The following is a 19,853-nucleotide window of genomic DNA, read 5'->3' as shown; positions in this document are numbered from 1 at the left end:
ACATTGATGTTGTGAAGTTTAGAGCTAAGCTTTATAAGTGTTAAAATAAAAATATAAATAAAAATATTAACAAGTTCATTTAAATTGTACATTTATTCAATATTATGACAGTCTTAGTTTTTATTTTTATTTTCCAATATTGGTTTATATCACTTAAACCGATTTACAAAAGTTAAAATGTATTAATAAATGTATATTCTTATATATTGATTCATAAAGTTTTAACATTTAAAATGGAAAAAAATTTATAAAAACAAAGCCTTAACTTTTCTACCAACCACTTGACGGTCATAAAGTGCATTGAACTTGTTACAATAATCATTTACTTCATTACTACATTTTGTCAATACTCCCAAGTAAGCAATCAACGCTACATCATTACAATGTGTATACAAATCCCTATAAAATTCTCCAGATTCCATAACTGGTAGTCGATGACACAAAGAAACGAATTCCCTAGAAAATAGAAAATGTTTAAATATAATATATTTTTTAAACAAATAATTTATAACTTAATTTATTTAATTGTTATTGGATTCATAATTGGTAATTTTTTTTATCATTATTATTTTATGCTAAAATTTCTAATTATTATTAGTTTTATAATAAACACTAAATAAAATAAGATTTTGTTTATTATACTTAATATTTTATAGAACTATTAAAACAGCCATTTCTAGATCATTAATATATCCAGTACTATATTAATTGTATTTAAAGAGAAATCTGTCTTGAACAAAAGAATGGTAGAATTAATAACTTTTTATATCAGAAAAGTTCTTAAATTAAAGATATTATTAAGTGTGGTGGACTGATGAAATATTATGTAGTTATCAAAGTATTATATTATAGAATATATTATTTATATCTACGTAATTTTAATTTTATTCCATTTAAACATAATAGAATGAAAAACAAATTAAGCAATGGAAGAAAATCAGATTCAGATTAAAAGTGAAACTGAATTATTATTTAAAGATTTTTATGGTATTTTATAGTTTATAATATTAATTTATAAACATAAATCGAATAGTCTTGAGTATTATATTCCAATATATAATACTAGGAAAATTGTTGGTGAATAAACCATTATATTCTAATTTTAAACTGATAATCAAAAAATATGATATATTCTTAACCATATATCATTAATTATTTAAATTGTAACATAAATAACAGAGGAAATTGTCCATAAATTTAAAATATATATATAATATACAAATTATTTAGGTCCGTTATATATATTTAATTGTATTGATACATATTTATTTAAAATTAGGTATTCATAAGTTACATTTACCGATTATTTGAGAACATAATTTACTCATATTAGACTCAGTACCTTGATACAAGTCAAACTGTAATTACTAAATATAAATATATACCTAATTAATTTGCATGATAATTTGATTAGTTATAATATCAATAATCCCTATTGCAACAAATTTTTAAAGTCTAACACTAACCTTTTAAAAGTTATTCATGGGATTAGATTTATTATTTATTTATTTATTTTCTATTAGATTCATTAGATTTCAAAAATAATTCCTCTCTTCTATATTTAGTACCTACACAGAATATTCTTAATTAAAAAGATTAAGTAGATAGATTTTTGAAAAATAATGAATATGAATTGATAGTTGATGAAAAATAAAAAAAATATTTATTCTTTGTCTAGTAAGAGAACATGTTGTGATTCAACAACAATTGGTTCTTCTGGACATCCCCAAATAATACCTTGGCAAGTATAACTCTTTTGCTGGACAGAGTATAGGTGCTAATAATAAATAATTATTAAATTTACTTAAGTTCTAAATTAAATTTAAATTATTCACCTCAATAACTCATTGTTTACTGATTGATCACTGTTCTTAACTTCTTTCAAATACTGTAGCAACATTTTAACTCTACTATGGAGCATCTTAATGGCATTAAACTGAACAGTTAATGTTTCAGCAACCAAACTATTTTCTTGTGCATCATTACTTGACATTCGTGCAACATGATCAACACCAATACGTTCTGCGTCTTCAGTAGATAAGGTGTATGTTAATTCAACAAACAACATTTTTGGTACTCCATTCATTATATCAATAATTGATTCATATACTTTGACTGGTAGGTCAGTATGTCCACCATGAGGATCCATTTTTAAAAATATGGGACTCTCAGCAATATTTATGATTTGCTTATGCACATCAATATCTTGTATTGTCGGTTTATCAGAAGCAGTACCAGTTATATACCAACCAAGAAAGTCCAAGTCACAAAATACCTATTTCAATATATATAAAATTAAATAAGGACCCAATTGTTAATCTATAATAGTAATATTTATCTTACCTGCTTGAACTGTTCTTCTTTAGAGTTGTAGTAATCTCTATCAATAATCATTGTATCATTATCTTCAAGCACAGAGTATGACAATTCAAACGAGTTCATTATTTCCAGAGTTCGATCCTTTTGTTTACCAATCAAGGCTCCAATTGAAGGAACTGAATTTCCAACTTGAGCTGTTAAACGAGTCCAGTGTTCAGATATATTAAGAATGACTAGTGGATGTAAAGATATAGATACACTGCCCGTAACATTTGTGGCTAAAACATTGTTTTGAGGTTCGTCTACTTCCATTTCCAAATTTGTATTTTCCATATTGGAATAAGTTATGTTGTATGAATATAAAAAAGTATAAAATTTATCACAAACCAAACAACGCAAAATTTACTTTTAAATTAAAAAAGAAAAACCTAATTAAAAATCTAAAATGAACAAAATGTTTTAAACTTCTAAATACTATGTTCAAACACTTCAAACCCAAAATGTACAATAGTCAATAATATTATAATAATTATTATTTATTAATAATAGGACAGGTAATGATAATGAAATACGAATTACGAATTGAATTTTGTTATCACTTAACAGTGCAGGAGGATTTGTAACCACAATCTATATTCCATGTTATATACAAACCTATACCTATCATAGACAAAATGTTCTTACTTAATTATTAGCAAGAAGCTAAATGAGAAAAAAATTTCGACGGAAACTAAACTGACTTTTTTATTTGTATAATTTATACTAATTATATATAGATGTATGTATAATAATTCAATTATTTATTATCAAACATTTTATTTAGAACCAAAAATGTGTAACAAAGAAAAGTAGATAATACTGATAATAGCTGTGGTATAGATAATAGTGACGTAGTGTTAAAATTGTCACATTTTATTGACCATTGTACATAATGAAGTCTCTATTATAATAATTAATAACACTATAGTCTTATACCATATAATATGCCGAGTATGCTCTATGTTTATGATTATGGCACAGGCACTAGGCAGATCCGCTACGTCAAAATTTGAGCCCCTGATCAAATATTAATATGAATAATATATACTTATTCATAGATTAAAATATCAAAATGACATGTATCGTAAAAAATGTTAAGTGAAATAAATATTTCTAAATTTCAAAAATTATAAATTCATTTCAACGGGCCTCTGTATACTATGTCCAAGATCTAACCATCCCCCTTGTAGGGGCTTTGAATATAGTTACCTATATAATAAACTTAGGTTCATAGTCTTAACCTAATTTAAATCTAGGTTAACCATTTAATTTTTTATAATTCTGTATAATTGTTTCTATTTTGTGGCGCAGTTGATCCTCTGTGAAAACGTGTGTAACAAATCTTAGAAACAGATCAACCACGAAAGTCCTGCAGTGATGTATAGGTACTATATTATAGTATAGATACATCAGTTTTACATGGAAAAGAATCAGTGGTCCTATAAATAATAAAATATTATATGTAGACACAAACATTCTAGCTTACATAGAATTTATTTCTAGGCGTTTAAGGTAGGTACTTATAATCAGGCCCGGATTGAGCCGACGGGCTACCGGGAAAACCCCGGTGGGCCATTAGAAATCCGAAAGATTTGGGCCGGTTTGATGATATTTTGAATCAATGGAAAATGGAAATATCTTATCCATAGTTTATTTTACATCAAAAGACAAAAATGTGATTCTAAAATGTAAATATGTAATCTATGATAAAAATCGTTATCTTGATATAATGACAGCTATAAACTAATAAAAAAACATAATACCTAGTGTTTAAATGTTTGATTTAAAATTAGAGAAAGAAATAGTAGTGCTTGTATTTACATTAAGGGTCTATAAATTAAATCTTGTTATATACTAATAAAATTTGATAGGTTAAGAAAAAAATTGTTTAGGAACTTGGGCCGGTCTAGGTGGACAGCCCGGTAAGTAATTTCTTCTCAATCCGGCGCTGCTTATAATTCCCCTAACAACAGTCATTAATTTATTTCAAAATAATTTTGGGCGACTCAATTCCCAAAATCAAATGTTATGAAATAAATTATTTCATACATCTGACTATCTTTGTGTTTGACAGTGGTAAATCTTTATCACGATATTGTAACTACTAACTTGTGAATTAAAAGTTGTGACTAACTGACAGAAGTCAGAGGATAGCAATAGTTATTTAACTATCATAATATCATATTGTTATTGCAATATTCTCATAGACTGACAGACCACAGTGATGGTATTTTAAATTTTTACACTTTACACAAATTACTAATATTTTATCGCAATATTAACTAAATACTAATCATTACATGATTTAGTAATTATTGCGTTTTACTGTATATCTAATCAATGATTATTTCTATTACTTCTATTATCTATATTTTAGAAATAAATTAAATTTAAAATACTTAAATCTTAAACTACCAATAAATACTGAATCAAATTGTTATATTACAATTTACGATTTCCAAATACATATATTATGTATTTATATTTTACATATAATATGAAAAATATTTATTACGTATGTTACATAATGAAATAACTATATTTAGCTTATAAATGTGAATAGTAATATAATATTTTTAAGTTTTTTCTAAATGACATTTTATTGACACCCCTGCACCTTCTTTTGGAATTATGACCAAACATATATTTTATTTATATATTGTTTAATAAGTTTTAAGAATTTATTTAACGTTTCTGTAAGACTTATACAAATGGTCGTAAACACTAGACAAGTTTCCTTAGGCCTGGAGATAAAAAATGTAACTATAGTCTGTTGTGATTATTTTTTATACCATCATTTAGAACGCTATATTGTATGCATTTTTTTTTTACGTTCTTACTTCTTATAGAACTTATTATTAAAAAGTAAAAAACACTAGAAGGATCTGACCTCCACATCATATCAATGTACCTATATGTCTGTCACCCAGTATACTTTAGGACTTTAGGTGTATACATACTCGTTTATTATTTAAGAAATACTACTTAAATTTTATACTTTCATGTCACGTCACTCGGTATCATAGAATATAGGTAATTAATAGAGTTTAGCTCATTTTCAAAAGACAGTAATTAGCGCTAGAGATGTACACGGGTTATTATATTGGCATATTTCCTATTATACCTATTGTGTAATTTCTTTATTTATTAAAAAAAAGTTTTGCTTTTCAATAACTAATTTTAAAAACACGCTCCAAAACTGTTTTTCTGCGTACGCTCTTGATCAGCGCTCGTTGAGGCAATCTATATCAGATTGTGCCCGCGCGTTTTTTTAAATGTGCCCCTAAAGTGTGTTGATCCTGAATATTGATATCACTGATATCAATACGCCTTGCACAGATATAGATAATGAAAACACTTATTCCATTATCTATAACATCTACGATACTTTGTAATTGTAAGTCTTGTGTATTGAAAAATTGAATGTATGGATAAAACTATTAGTACCTTATATCTATGTATCACATACTTTGGTTTTAAGTAGTACGTGTCACTACTAATTTAATAGATAGTCACTATTAAATAATTTCATAAACTTTATAAAGATGGCAGTTGATTCAAAATATGCTCATTTAAGTGGAATTGTAAGTATAGATTTTTAATTTTCCTGTATCCTCAGTTCACAATATTATAATACTCTAGATATGTATTCTATTATCTGTGAAGATAATAAAAAACATAAATATTTGGATGAAAATTAAATTTTTAAAATGACGCTACCTACTTCTTATGTTTTAAACGTAAAACAAAATATGTCTAATGAGTATTACTTGCTATATCTCAAATATTTTATACAGAATTAGAGTGATTTTAATGTATACTAAAACCTAAAATATTTCAAGTTACATTATACATCTTGAAACAACTATCAGTGCACAGTTTAAATACAATTTATGATCAAACATTTTCTATTCCCTACGCTAATATTACTATTTTAATATCAAGATAAAACAATAAATTATTTATTTATTTTAAGGCTTATGACCAACCTGATGTCTATGAAACTTTTGAATTGCCAGAAGATGACCAACAACTTGATTATGCAGAAGAGGTAAGATTTAATATGTTATACTGTTATTTATAAGAATGTGAATTGAAAGACAGAAACTTAAGTCAGATTTTCTGTTATTGTACATTTTTAATGATTTTTATATTTTTTAATTATTTATTTGATACAAGTAAAAAGTATTTTTCTTGGAAAAGAACCCTTTTAAAACCTCTAAATATAAGCAAAATTACACAATATTATGAATGTCAGGAAATATTGGTCTTTTAATTATGTTTACGGGTAAAAATATTTAAATTACATAAAAGATGACTTAAAGAGTATGTCTAAAAATACCCATTAAAACATGTAAAATTAACCAGAAATAATATACAAATATATTCAAATCTTAAGTCTAATATTACAACATGTTAATTAATATAACTTTAATATTTAATAAAGGACAACGAAGATATTGAACGTATTAAATTGGTTCCAACCGAAGCTTATAAACACTTTAAAGATAAAGTTGTCAACTCAGATAATATAGACTTTTCTGATAAATTAGGCAGATCATTAAAAACAGGATATAATTCAAAGTAAGTATTTATTAGTTTAATTAATCTCTATACTTTTAATTTAATACAATTTTTTTAAATATTTAAAGTCAACTTTGGGAATTAGCTGCACAAGGAGAAAAAGAAACGCCATTACAAAAGTATTATAGATTAAAGTTGGAAACTGAAGAATTAGTTCAAGAAATAAGTTCTTTGCAGGTTAATTCTATTTTATACTATCATTAATTATATAATATATTACTTAATTATATTTCATTTTACACATGGTTAAGAAGTTCATAAAATTATTTATCATATTATTTTTATTATAATTATATTTACCTTAATAAATTATGGTTTTGTTATCAGCTGTTTAAAATAATAGTAAAAATACTAAAAACAAAAGTGTTAAATGTAATGGTCCAAATATCAGTATGAGATCTATGTTAATTAAAATATTAAACTTATTATTTTGATTTATTGAACATAGTATACAAAATTAATAAGTTATTGTTTATTGTTTATTCGATGTAAAACAAATAACCTCCAAACATAATATGTCTTGATAAATTACATCTATATATTATTTCATATTAAAAAAAGAAGCTTACTAAATCTTTTTCTTAAAGATTTTAGTGTACCATTGATATTAACTCACTAAATAAAGATTCCATAATCTGACCATATATTCTCTAATTCTCTACTAAAAAATATTAATATATATATATATAAATCATATAACCAAACTAAACCAAAACTGTGTTCATATTAAAAAAAAAAATGTAGGTAATTGCGTGATTAATGGTAAAAAATTTTTTAGTTTTGCTTATTATTTTACTATGTATAGATCTGAAAATAACTAATAAGATTTTTTTTTGTTTTTTTAGGAAAATAAAAACGATCTTGATGAGGAATCATGCACTAATATAGGGTCTCAAGTACAAGATGTAATGCTGAAACTGACTACATTAAATATAGAAAAGTCTTTTGAACAACAATTAGAAAAATTAGGAACATCTGAAATTAATAATTTACAGTAAGTATAATTTAAAATTCAATGAAACATCTTTTATCTGCATTAGATGAGACCAAGAGAAATGCAGATAATCTCAAACAATGAATAAACATGAATGTTTCATAATATAATATGCAAACACTGCAAACTACAGTTTTTAATATTATTTTTTTTAAAATTAATATATAGCAAAATTCACTACAAAAATAATAATTTAAATTGTAGACTCTTATTGCTGTACATATCATTAAAAATAATAATAACTTGTTTTATCTTATTTCTAAAATCTTACTAGTAAAATGAAATTTTTTTTATTATTTAGGTATAACTCTAGAAAACATTTAAAATATAATTGGGTTTTTTTTAAATTATTATTTATGGTAATTTATTAAAGGAAAAAACAGAATAAAGTAAATTGTAAATTACAGTAGAGGAATATAATAACAGAGCATAATGAAAACAGAATGACAAAATTAATCATTAATTTTATCAACTTAAAATTAATATTGTTTGACATTTAAAATTATTGTTTTTGTTTGAAAATTAATTTTTTTGCAAATTGAAGAAGTGTAAAAAAATTTAAAATTAAAATAAGTCTTTAAAAATGTTAACTCCATTTATAAGATTTTTGTATCTAAAAAAATGTCAATGAAACTTAGAATATTTATTTTTATAATTACATATAAAAGTATACTACATTTTAGAAAAATAATTCCAATATTAACCATTAATACTCATTTCAATAAATAATTTTTTACTTTGATCATTATTATTAATTAATAATTATGTTTAAATATGTCTTTTAGAAAGTATGTAGAAACTATTACTGAATTGTTAAATAAACGTCCAGAAAGCAGTGATAAACCGCAAGTTGCTACAGAAACTGTTTCTGAGGCATTAAATTTCCAAGCGCTAATAAGACCTAACAGAGCACAACTTGATCAAGTTTCTCAAATTTCTCGATTGGAAGAACGTTTGCGTAAATTGGAAGCGACAATTGGGACTGGTGCTTTAACACTTGTAAGAAAATTGTTTATTTTGGTTAAAATAGTTAAAGAGTCAATCTCATTTCATGTGGTTGAAGTTCTACGTATATTTTTTATCTTTTATAAATAACATCTATAATAACTAAAACTAAAGAAAACATGTCACTTAATTGTAATGTTTTTTTTGCAATTTTTATTTAAATTAACTACCGACTAGTGAGTGTTAATTGCTTATCAATTGTAAGTTATTTGAAGCTAACAATAAATATTTAATTAAATTTATGGTTGACAATTATAGCTTATACAAAAAAAAAATAATTATTTTAATTATTAAGCAGTTCTATTGATAATTTCTGATTCTAATTAAAAATTTTTGCAGAAACGTTTAGGCGTTTGTGAGAGTGGTGGTTTGATTGAGGCTGTTCGATTATTATTAGGGCAGCTATCTGTTCTTAATTCAACTCAATTAGATGCAGTAGATACTAGAGTCTCGAATTTACTACCCAAACTTGAACAAACAGCTGCAAAACTAGATTCTCAAGATCCTGAAAAAGATAAAAAAATTAATGAACTTTATGAAATAATTTTAAAAGCAACTCAAGAATCACATTTATTACCAGAAGTTTTACAAAGAATGGTAGCATTAGAATCATTGCATCAAAAAGGTGATTATATTGCAATGTTTATTTGAAGCACTGAAATTATTTAATTAAAAAATATTTAATTGTGATCTTAATGTAAATAGACCAATATTTTACTACCCAATTTTTTAAACATATTTATAAAATCATGTTTTATTTCAGTTGGAAAATTAGTGATGACAATTAGCAACCTGAGTGCTCAGCATACAGAAAATGCTCAAAATATTGAAAAAAACGAAGAGTTTCTTAAAACTATAGAATCTCACATTAATCAAAACATGGTTAAAATGAATTCTAATTTGAAATCTTTATGCACACGAGTGGAAGCTGTGGCAGAAAAGTTGAAGCAATCTGAAGTTTAATCTTAAAACTAAATTTAGTTTAATATTTTCTAAATAAAGTTTATATCAGAGTATAAATTTTATAAATTGATATAATTAACATTTTATTTTTTAAAGTATAATTTAACATGTACAGATTTGTATGCTTTTTAAAATAGTCAATTTGCTTAATAATAGACACCATAAAATTATTCTTAATACTACAAAGCCTAAAATAAATAAACTATTTCATAGCTGTTATTTTATATTAATATTTATGTATAATCAGTTTTTTTTTTTAAATTAATTAATTATTTAAAAATAATGTATTTTGTTTTCATATAATTTAATCATCATAATATTGTATGCTTTATTTATTTTATATTCGATTAATAGTTATTAAAATGTTTAAATGTGATCAATGAAAATCAGTTGTAATTATGGAATATAGTCGGTTTTAAGAGAACTAAGAGTAGGCAGTCAAGGCTGGTTTCAATGAATCAATTTAAATTAATTTCTTTCATGTATGTTAACTACAAGTTTTAATATAGGTATATGTACTGCGAATGAATTGGTACCTATATACTTTTACTTATTAATAAATTGTCAAGTCCTAAACAATTACTAATTATTCTAGACAAAAATTAATATAATTTAAGTAGGTACGTTAATTATTTTCTTGAATAATAAGTGTAGAGAATATGAATGCAGAATTAACTATTGATGATTAATAATTTCAATGATGAACAAGTGGTAATTTTTTTTATGAATTATTATCGGTACACAAAATTATCTGGCATATTAGGCACTATAAGAGTTAACCGCAGTTGTAATTATTACGATTTGAGGAGGATATGAATGGTAAAATAGTAAGTAAATAAAACAGAAATCAACAAGTAGCAACGTCGTGTAATAACATTATTATAACATCGAGAAATAGTTCCCTACCGCATTCTGAACTAAATGTAGTGCCGACATGACGGGTCATGTATAATTATAAATGCGTTCGTGTACAGTTTAAAAGGTCGTGAATTTTGTAAAAACGATCAGGTCTGATAGTACAAGAATTGATACAATACGCAAAGTAAAAACACTATTATAGGTGTGCTGCAGGTATAATAAGTAGGTAATCCATAAAATTACAACTTGTAAGCAATCGTGTATCAATATTTTTTTTTTTAGGGTGTGATGCATACTTGGGCAAAGTGTAAACGATAATGAAATGTAATTCTAATAATGTATACTTCGATTCGTTTTTTATTATTGTGATAAATTTTTTTTTTAAACAAAACAGACGAACGATAATGATAATGGCATAATGGTATGCCGCACGGTAATCAGTAATTACTAATTACTAATTATTATTGTTATAGCAGTTGTGCCATATACTATATAGTAGGCATGTGGGTACGAGCGCAAAAAAAATTTATTGTAAAAATATAAAACGCGGACCTCGACGACAATAATTGACAAAGGCGACAGAGCAAAACGGCGGCGGTAAGCGTCGCGGGAGGAGTAACGCATGTGCATTGTTTGCTTGTGCGCGTGCGTGAGCGTTAATGCGCGGCATACTGCATAGTATACGCCGCCGACATGATGTTTGGTACGTTTGTGTTAGAGTGTATGTGTGTGTGCGTGTGTGTGATGTACGTGAGGGTGTGCGTGCGTATGCGACGGCGGGTCCGTTACGAAACGGCGACGACCAGGAATCGATGCAGCGGTCACGTGACCACGGCAGTCCAATGAGGGCTTGTCAGTCGGCGCGAACAACATTCCGCTCGCGGGCGCTACCTATGTACAACGACCGCAACCGCCTCGTCCTCCATTTTGACGTCGGTTTCGTATCAACACGAATTTTGAATAAATTTTTATCTGCGAAAATTGCGTCCCGCACGAGTTAAGTAAGTACAAAAAATCGATTGGCACGTTAGCGCCGCCGATCGACAATTTTTTATTCACGTCAATCTCTGGGAATATTTTATCATCCCTCTCGGGCGCTACCCGCCACGAACAAGTAGGCACCAACTTAAACACAGAGCGTACCGTTTTACGATAGTTGGTCAATCGGCGGCGGCGGCGGCTATTTAGTGGCCGGGAAAATATTTCAAGTAAATAATAACGTGTATATATAAAAAAAAAAAAAGGACGCGATATTGTGTGTGTGTGCGTGCGTGTTGCTTATGTCCGTGCGTGCGTGTGTCTCGTTTGCCGTGAGTGCGCGCTTTTCTCTCTCATCCGCGGGCCCGTTCTCTATTCGGATTTCTTAGATTTCCGATTAAATTTAGGTTATAAAATTTGTTGATACCTAGTCTTCGACGTTCTTGTTGATTTTTTTTCTCCCCCCCCGAGCTTCCGAGCTTTTTTTGATAACAGTGTTTTTGCGCGAATTTCAAAACTTGTATTCGGATACTACTAACGTCCGTTGTCGCTTAACGTTTTTCACCCAGCAACTCGACCACCAGTCTCCAGAGCCGTTGTAAAAATATGGCGCCATTTATCCATAGACATTAAAGCCCGCTCTACCGTCTTCCGCCGCCGCTTTGGAAACCAAAACGAAAAACGGTAATCTCTAACAGGTAATTAATATATAATGACAACCGGTCATCTGCTCATATCGTTTACCATCTGTTATTTATGTTCCTGTGTTGTACGCTCTCTAATAAATACTCAAAATCGTAATTTCAGCTGAAAATTAGTTAAAGATATTGTCTGGTGTTGATTTTGAGATCTTCTAGTTAACATATTATATTATGATACAAAAAAATTCTAGATTTTTCTTTTATGTGATGTATTGTTTAATAAATAAATTATAGTCATTCCACAATTAAATGTGACTTTGGAAAATTAATTTATAGTTCGTTTATTTATTTTAATCTTATCACTTAAATTTAAAATTCTGTTTATATTAATTTTGAATTTTAGTATAATCTATAGTTATAAAATATTCTGTTTTGTTGTTGATGTTTGTTGGTTTTTAAATTTTAAGTTATTTCTATGTTTGATAATATGCAAACCTTTAATACAATTCTTCTGTAGTAGTAACAGTAGTTTAAATATTCAGTGTGTATGTTTTCATGAATAATTAAACTACAAATAGATACTAGGTAAAATTGTAACAAAGATACCCAGCAATTCTGGTAAATGTATTATTTAATCAAGTTTTTAGTGTCTCAAATAGTACTATTAAAAAAGTTATCTTATTTTAAGAACAATTTTGTAACTATATTAATAATAACATTGAATTTTTAAATTATTTAAATTTTTAACTTATTAATATGTATAAATAAAAGTAACTTTTAAATACTAAAATGTTTTTATTTATGATATATATTCAATTTTAATGTAATTCCTTTTAAATTGCATAGCATTTTGGTTTCTATGTGAAATTACATTCAGCAATAATGAGTACTGAAGTAGATGAAGCACTAGTTACAAAAATCGATGAAGTAGAAACTGATGGAAGTGGTAAATTATTTCATTTTAACAATATTTAATTTATATTAATTTTTTTTTTTTTTTTTATAGCTGTTAAGCAAGAGCTTACCAATGTAGACGTGTTGGTTTGTGGTTTATGCCATATAGGATTTCATTTTGTGGAAGAATTTCAAGATCATAAACTTGGAGGATGTAAAAAAATATCTGCATTTCGAGACCAAAATACCCCGGTACTTTTTTTATTTATTTATTTAAAATTGTTAATTTTTATGTGTTGTACAACCAACTTCTTATATATTTTATATGAATTTAAATTTTTTATTAGTTTCACATAAATTAAAATTTTTGAATGAAATTATCTATTTTGAAGTTTTATTTTGTTTTTAATTTAATTATTATATTTTTAAAAAACAAAAAATGATAATTCAATCATTATAAATATTAATAATTATAATCTTCAATTTTATTATTTTATGTTACAAATTTTGTATTATATGATTTTAATTAAAATGTTTTATTATAGGATAACAAACCCCAAATTCTTGGATTTTTATTATGGAAAAACTCTCAAACTAAACAAATAGGTATATACATTCATCATATAATAGTATAAGTTTAATTGCTTTTTGGTTATTTTATAGCAGAAAATCAAGAAGCATGGAAAGTTTATCAAATGTGGTGTGTTCTACCTGAAAGTGTTAAAAACTGTTGGATACAAGCTGGCAAAACTATAAATGCTAATGATGAGTTAGCTAAAAATATTCCTGAAAAGGTAAGCTTACATTTTTTGTTAACTTTATTTTATTTATTAAGTGTTTTAATAATTTTGTTTAATCTTAGGTTATTAAACTTGATCCAAGTCCATCAAATGGCAATTTAGAAGAACAGCCACCAGCAGCTGTTATGAAACCTAGTGGAGAATTTCCTTCAGGCCAAGAGTTTGTAGTTGAAAGAGTTGTTGCCCGCCGCTTTAATCAGAAAAAAAGACAATTTGAATATTTATTAAAGTGGGAAGGTTATCCTCCTGAGCAAAATACTTGGGAGCCAGCAGATAATATGAGTGCTTGTACCCATCTTATAAAACAATATGAGGATTCCTTAGTTAAAAATGGTTCCAATTCTTCCTCAGGAAAGAGACCTGGACGCCCACGAAAGATTGAACAGATCCAAAATATAGGTATTGTTAAACCTAAAGTATCTCCACAAGCACAAAATGAACAAATTGGAATAGCAGGGTAAGATAAATAGTTTTATTTAATTCACTTATGAAGGGTTGTAAAATCAATCTAAACAATTAATCTATTGTGAGTTAATAGCTTTATAAACATAATATAGTTGTCTATGATTGATGCATTAATATGAGTGAACCATTAAATTGATTAATATCACCTAATACTTGTTCATTAATTAATTAGTTGTGGAATTGAATAGATATTTAAGTTAATAACTGTTTGAAATAATTATAATCTAAATTGTTTTCATTGTTTACAATTATTGGAATCAATATTCTTTTTTTATTGTAAATTTAATCATTTGGTTAGCTTGTTGAAACCCTGATGATGAACAGAATATGTTTTTGTAACTGCTATTATAATTATTATTCAAACTTCGAGTATTTCACTATAAATACTTGAAACTAAATAATGTTTACATTTATTAAGAATCAGCTATATATTAGTATTTTGTTTAAAATTGTTTTTTTAGTTTCTAGGTTTTTGAAAAATAATGATTTGACTTTTCTTTTACTATTTTTATTAAATTTGATTATCTTGTTATAGGAGACCAGTTCGTAGCAGTAAACAAAAAGCATTGGATCAAGTTAAATATTGGTGTGGTACAATGAAAGCCACTGAAGAAGTTAATGATAGTAAATCTACTCAACCTAACATTCTAAAACGTGATTACATTATGTTAGAAGAAGATGAAGAAGACGAAGATACTCCGGTGTTGAAGAAGAAATATTTTCATCCTGATTCTGAGGATGAAGAATGGGATGATCCATCATTGCATAAATCTAATGCATCAGTTAGTGAAAATGAAGAACCTAACCAAATTTATGGAAAAGTTACTATGAGAAGTTAGTTAAATTTATTAATATTTATTATACATGTACTATATACTACTATTTTTATGTTTCTTTATATATATATATATATTTACCTAAATCTATCAATTGTATACACATTATTTGTTACTTATTAAGAAATAATATACTCACTTTAACATTATTTTTAGGTCAACTAACAATGGAAGAGCGCATAAAGTATAATGTCTCAAGAAGTATCACAAGAACATCAGTATTTCCTGTGTCAAAACGAGAAGATAGGGTTAAAAAAATTAAAACACATCTAGCTCATTTTAATAATTTTCATAGGAATTCTGATGTAGGTTTCTTACAAATTTCACCTCATTTAACTCAAGTAATGTATTTATTTAATACTTTAAGTTTAATTCTCAGTTGTTATAAATGTATTATTTTATTATTTTTAGGTAACTTTAGCATCAGTGAAGAGTTTAATGAAATTAGAAACTAATCAAGTTCCACAATCAGGCATTTATATATATTCTAACAATGAAGGATTTACTAGATTAAATGTAAGTGACAAAACTCAAACTATGATGATGATGATGAAGAATAGGGATGATCCTAAAAAAGGCAAAGTAGTTTATGCTGAAGGAGCTCAAGCTCTACAACCTCCAAAAAAAACTCTTGACCTATCCAAAGCTAGAGAGACTGTACACCAGTCATCTCCTTTAATGAAATCCTATGCTAAGAAGTATGTGAATTATTTTCAATAATTACTATTTACTATCAAAAACTAAAATTATATTGTACATTATTTAGACCGTTTGTTCCAACTACAAAAATCCAAGCCGCCGTAAAGCCTAGACCATTTTTACACAAAGTTGCTGCTGCTAATCCAGAGATTGAAAAATCATTACTTCAGGTATAGAAGATATTGATACTGATATAATACTAGATAAAAAAAAATAATACTAGATACTGTTAAATTTATCATTTTACCTGATTATATTAAATATTTATATGTCTATGCATATTTTTTTTCCTAGAAACACCAAGGTTCTCCAGGGATGAAACCTCATCATAGTAATATGACATTTGTTCCTAGGCGTACTCTTAATAACAGAGTAGTCCAACAAGGTATTTATTGTTTTTTAATTTTATTTGACATAATTATTTTCCTATAAATAAAACTGTCATTATTTATAATTTACTGATTTGGTTATCAAATAAAAAAAAGAAAATTAATAATGACTGCTTTTGTTTTTATTTGTTGTATATCAAATATTTTATGTACTGTACTATAATTTTTGAATTGCTAATTTTTATTTTTGGATTTTAATTATTTACTATATTATTTAATTTTATGGCTACCTGGGACAGTTATTATATCTAACTAAATGTTTTTTTTTTAGTTATAAAAATTAAAAATAAATTGTAGGTCTTCCTTAAAATAATTCCTTAGGGATTATGAATAAGGTCTTAGACCTGTCAATGTGATTTATTTTGCCCATAAATTATACCCTAATGCATGTACCTATGGCCATATTTTAAATAATGTCTATGTTATATGTACTAAATTATTTAAATTAATTATTTTTTAATATTTAAATTAATAAGGTATATAATTCATTTGTTTATTATTATTGAACATCTTAAATATTAAATAATGTTAATTTATTTTAGATAACAATATAATCTATTAATATATCATAAAAACAAAAGCTATTGTAAATAGTGGGAGTCTCAAATTATAAGTATGCGAAATTAATCGCTGCTGTTCATGGCCAATATTTTCCAGGTGCTTACGCTTATAACACCCTAGAGCAGTTAGAATTTTGGGAAGACACGGCATCCGACACTGATGACGGCGGCCTGTCGGACCATTTCCCATCAGAAGGTTCTTAACATTTAGATTTTCTTTTTAAAAAAATTTTTCATTATCATTTTGACAGATTTTTGATGACTTACATCTTGATTCAGAAATTATAGTTATTATTCTTATTTATTTTTAGTAAATAATAGTTTTAGAAAACGCAACATTATGGTCACGACAGCAGCGGTTATCAGCCGCAATATAAAAATAGGCTTTTATGTAAAGCATAATCATGACGTTTGTCATCAAAAGTTTGTCATGACACTAACAGTCAAAATTTATATTTTATTAATCATTTCAGACGTTTCAATTCCACCTAATAGTCCAAATAGACCATTAACACTTTGTCCTACAACTGGAAAAAGATTAATGAAAGCTGAAGGCGAAAAAACGCCAGAACCTACTCCACCATCAAGCCCTAAAACAATGATAACTATTGATGAATCATCTTTAATGAGTAGACAACATGACAATTCTTCATTGCCAACAATAATTAAAGTACGCATTTATTTTAATTTAATTAAAAAAATAATTTATTTATTTGTTATTATTTTTTAGTTGGAACCTGGAACTGGACATTTAGGAAATCAAAATCCTATGATGTCTATTGGTGAACCTGAAAAAGTGAACATAAATCGTACACCTCAAATGCAACATCATCAAACCAGACAAAGTTTTGTTAATTATAAAGACATACCAGCTGCTTCAAACTCTGGTTTACGTATGAAAAAAACTAATTCAAGACCCAATAATAATAGGTATGCTTATTTATATGTATATCATTATTCATGACTTTTGTCTATTAGATAAATTGGTTGGTATTAACTGAACATATTTTTCAATCCATTTTAGTAATAAATCGCTACATGTGAGCTCTGGAATGACTAAGTCCCATAGTTCTCTAAACGTTCCAGCTCGAAAAATACAACAAAAACAACATCAGCAACAACAACAACAACAACAACATGAACAACAAATTTCTCAACCCTTCCCTGGACAACAGGCTATACTGACAGATGAATCTGGTCGATTAATATTGTCTGCTGATGATACTGAAAGTATGATTACTATAACAGGAGATGATGGCATGCTCTATCAGGTATAAATATTAAATTTAAAGTAATATAATTCAATTCAATTTAGTGCAAATATTCAGTTAAAATTAAACATGGTTTTCTGAAATATTTAAATATTATTAGGTTTCTGCTGCCCAGTTAGCTGCTAGTGGAGGTACAGTGTTATTAGCTGGAAATGAAGGAGACGGCCAACAGTGTGTATACCTTACTGAAGATGGTAATAGTATGATGCAAACCAACCAAAATCAAGAAGGGATGTTAGCATTGGATGATTTTGGCAATACCGTAGGTCAACTTATGCCACATCAAGTATGTGTATACATACAAAAATAAATATCCTCTGATCTTCGAAGCAATCTATTATATTATCATATTTATTTAAATATTTGTCATGATTATATACTATAATAATTTCACGAATATATTTTTTTAGCTCGACTTAGGAAATTTGGTGACTGATGATGCAGGAAATATGTATATGAAAGATAATGAAACCGGTCAATATGTACCTGTATCAGCAACAGAACAAGGAGGTCAAGTTGTTATACAAACAAATGAAAACTTTACACAAGAACCTCAAGTTATACAAGAAGAATCAGATCAATTAGTTGCACAAATTGTTGATGCCGGAGAGCCAAATCCTACAGGCATGTTTTTTTTTTTTCATTTTAGTCTAGAAATTAATTTTTTTTTTTTCTTATAAACAATTATTTTTTTAAATAGGTGGTCCACGAAGAGTTGTGTTGCAATTACCTGATGGTAATTTAATGGTAACTGAAATGGACGAAGAGCAGTTTGCTGCTTTAGAAATGGATAAATAGTATACATTATAGAATGCTTTTGATGGTAAACCTTCAATACCAATTTTATTTTTAGATTTTTTAACAATATTGAATAACTCAATTATTAATATACATTGTTATATTTTATTTGTATTAACAGTATGACATTATATTTTAAGATTTTTAAAATCTTTTATGTATGACTGATTCAAATTGAAGGAAGCAAAGAAATGTTTCGTTATTGTAAACAATACTTTATATCTACTTTAGATATATATTTTACCTAATAATAAGTTAATATTATTCCAATGGGATATTAAATATGTATAATTACAATATTAAGGATAACTTTAACATTTTTTTATTTTCATTTCTTAACTTTGATTGGTTTAATTTTTAACTTAATCATTGTTAATACTATTTTAACAAATAATGAAAATGTCTTTTTTTAAATTATTTTGGAAATATGTTTAGTGAATTAGTTTTTTTTATTTAATCACCTGTTTAAATAAAAAAAATAAACACTTGTAGATTTTATGTAAATAACCATGGTTTTGGTTGTTACTTAAAAATCAAAGCCATTATTATTTAAAATACATTAATTTTAACAAATGGAGTCAGTTATGTAAAATTTTCATGTATATAGACTAGATTTTATTAATTAAATATATTTATTTTAATTTTATACTAAATATTTTAAAATAAAATCTGAACTAAGTTATCTTTTATACATGTACATAATTGGAAATAAAAAAATATTATACTTGAATTTTTTTTTTAATGTATGAACATTTTAAAT

The 19,853-nt window shown here is 26.4% G+C and overlaps 3 protein-coding genes across 9 annotated transcripts; 2 read left to right on the top strand and 1 right to left on the bottom strand.

Moving 5' to 3' along the window:
- Window positions 1-74: 74 nt before the first annotated feature.
- On the bottom strand, window positions 75-2,839 carry LOC112597316 (COP9 signalosome complex subunit 6). Its single transcript, XM_025343304.1, has 3 exons — window positions 2,344-2,839; window positions 1,836-2,275; window positions 75-456 (listed from the first exon to the last, which is right to left on the bottom strand). Exons 1-3 carry the CDS (start codon window positions 2,650-2,652, stop codon window positions 246-248), a joined length of 960 nt encoding a protein of 319 aa, XP_025199089.1. The 5' UTR covers window positions 2,653-2,839; the 3' UTR covers window positions 75-245.
- A 2,887-nt stretch (window positions 2,840-5,726) lies between these two features.
- Window positions 5,727-10,120, top strand: LOC112597355 (dynactin subunit 2). The gene is made up of 8 exons (XM_025343371.1): window positions 5,727-5,942; window positions 6,335-6,409; window positions 6,806-6,942; window positions 7,011-7,119; window positions 7,788-7,936; window positions 8,722-8,935; window positions 9,281-9,566; window positions 9,705-10,120. Exons 1-8 carry the CDS (start codon window positions 5,904-5,906, stop codon window positions 9,902-9,904), a joined length of 1,209 nt encoding a protein of 402 aa, XP_025199156.1. The 5' UTR covers window positions 5,727-5,903; the 3' UTR covers window positions 9,905-10,120.
- A 1,522-nt stretch (window positions 10,121-11,642) lies between these two features.
- Window positions 11,643-19,391, top strand: LOC112597318. 7 transcript variants are annotated; one of them, XM_025343306.1, is made up of 19 exons: window positions 11,643-11,763; window positions 12,310-12,438; window positions 13,228-13,327; window positions 13,388-13,527; window positions 13,821-13,881; window positions 13,939-14,069; window positions 14,138-14,532; window positions 15,076-15,374; window positions 15,533-15,717; window positions 15,788-16,074; window positions 16,143-16,245; window positions 16,370-16,460; window positions 17,122-17,220; window positions 17,498-17,694; window positions 17,755-17,954; window positions 18,049-18,295; window positions 18,396-18,581; window positions 18,706-18,919; window positions 18,996-19,093. In XM_025343306.1, exons 3-19 carry the CDS (start codon window positions 13,264-13,266, stop codon window positions 19,091-19,093), a joined length of 2,997 nt encoding a protein of 998 aa, XP_025199091.1. In that variant the 5' UTR covers window positions 11,643-11,763; window positions 12,310-12,438; window positions 13,228-13,263. The 7 variants fall into 7 exon arrangements, with proteins under 7 accessions (XP_025199091.1, XP_025199092.1, XP_025199093.1 ...); XM_025343307.1 differs by lacking the exon at window positions 12,310-12,438; XM_025343308.1 differs by lacking the exon at window positions 11,643-11,763 and having other exon boundaries at window positions 11,777-12,424.
- Window positions 19,392-19,853: the final 462 nt, after the last annotated feature.

This window comes from Melanaphis sacchari, unplaced genomic scaffold (assembly GCF_002803265.2).
Source record: "Melanaphis sacchari strain LSU unplaced genomic scaffold, SCAv2.0 Contig40_pilon_pilon, whole genome shotgun sequence".
Taxonomy (NCBI): Eukaryota; Metazoa; Arthropoda; class Insecta; order Hemiptera; family Aphididae; genus Melanaphis; species Melanaphis sacchari.
This window is presented reverse-complemented; position numbering and strand designations above follow the sequence as displayed.

Excerpts from the sequence above, each read along its gene's own strand:
- LOC112597316 (XM_025343304.1), bottom strand. The coding sequence starts at position 2,652 with ATGGAAAATACAAATTTGGAAATGGAAGTAGACGAACCTCAAAACAAT. Across the intron at positions 2,276-2,343 it reads AAGAAGAACAGTTCAAGCAG|GTATTTTGTGACTTGGACTT; the intron begins GTAAGATAAATA and ends ATATTGAAATAG. Across the intron at positions 457-1,835 it reads GTAAACAATGAGTTATTGAG|GGAATTCGTTTCTTTGTGTC; the intron begins GTGAATAATTTA and ends TCTATTTTCTAG.
- LOC112597355 (XM_025343371.1), top strand. The coding sequence starts at position 5,904 with ATGGCAGTTGATTCAAAATATGCTCATTTAAGTGGAATT. Across the intron at positions 7,120-7,787 it reads AAGAAATAAGTTCTTTGCAG|GAAAATAAAAACGATCTTGA; the intron begins GTTAATTCTATT and ends TTGTTTTTTTAG. Across the intron at positions 8,936-9,280 it reads GGACTGGTGCTTTAACACTT|AAACGTTTAGGCGTTTGTGA; the intron begins GTAAGAAAATTG and ends AAATTTTTGCAG.
- LOC112597318 (XM_025343309.1), top strand. The coding sequence starts at position 13,264 with ATGAGTACTGAAGTAGATGAAGCACTAGTTACAAAAATCGATGAAGTA. Across the intron at positions 13,882-13,938 it reads CTCTCAAACTAAACAAATAG|CAGAAAATCAAGAAGCATGG; the intron begins GTATATACATTC and ends GTTATTTTATAG. Across the intron at positions 16,246-16,369 it reads TTGAAAAATCATTACTTCAG|AAACACCAAGGTTCTCCAGG; the intron begins GTATAGAAGATA and ends TTTTTTTCCTAG.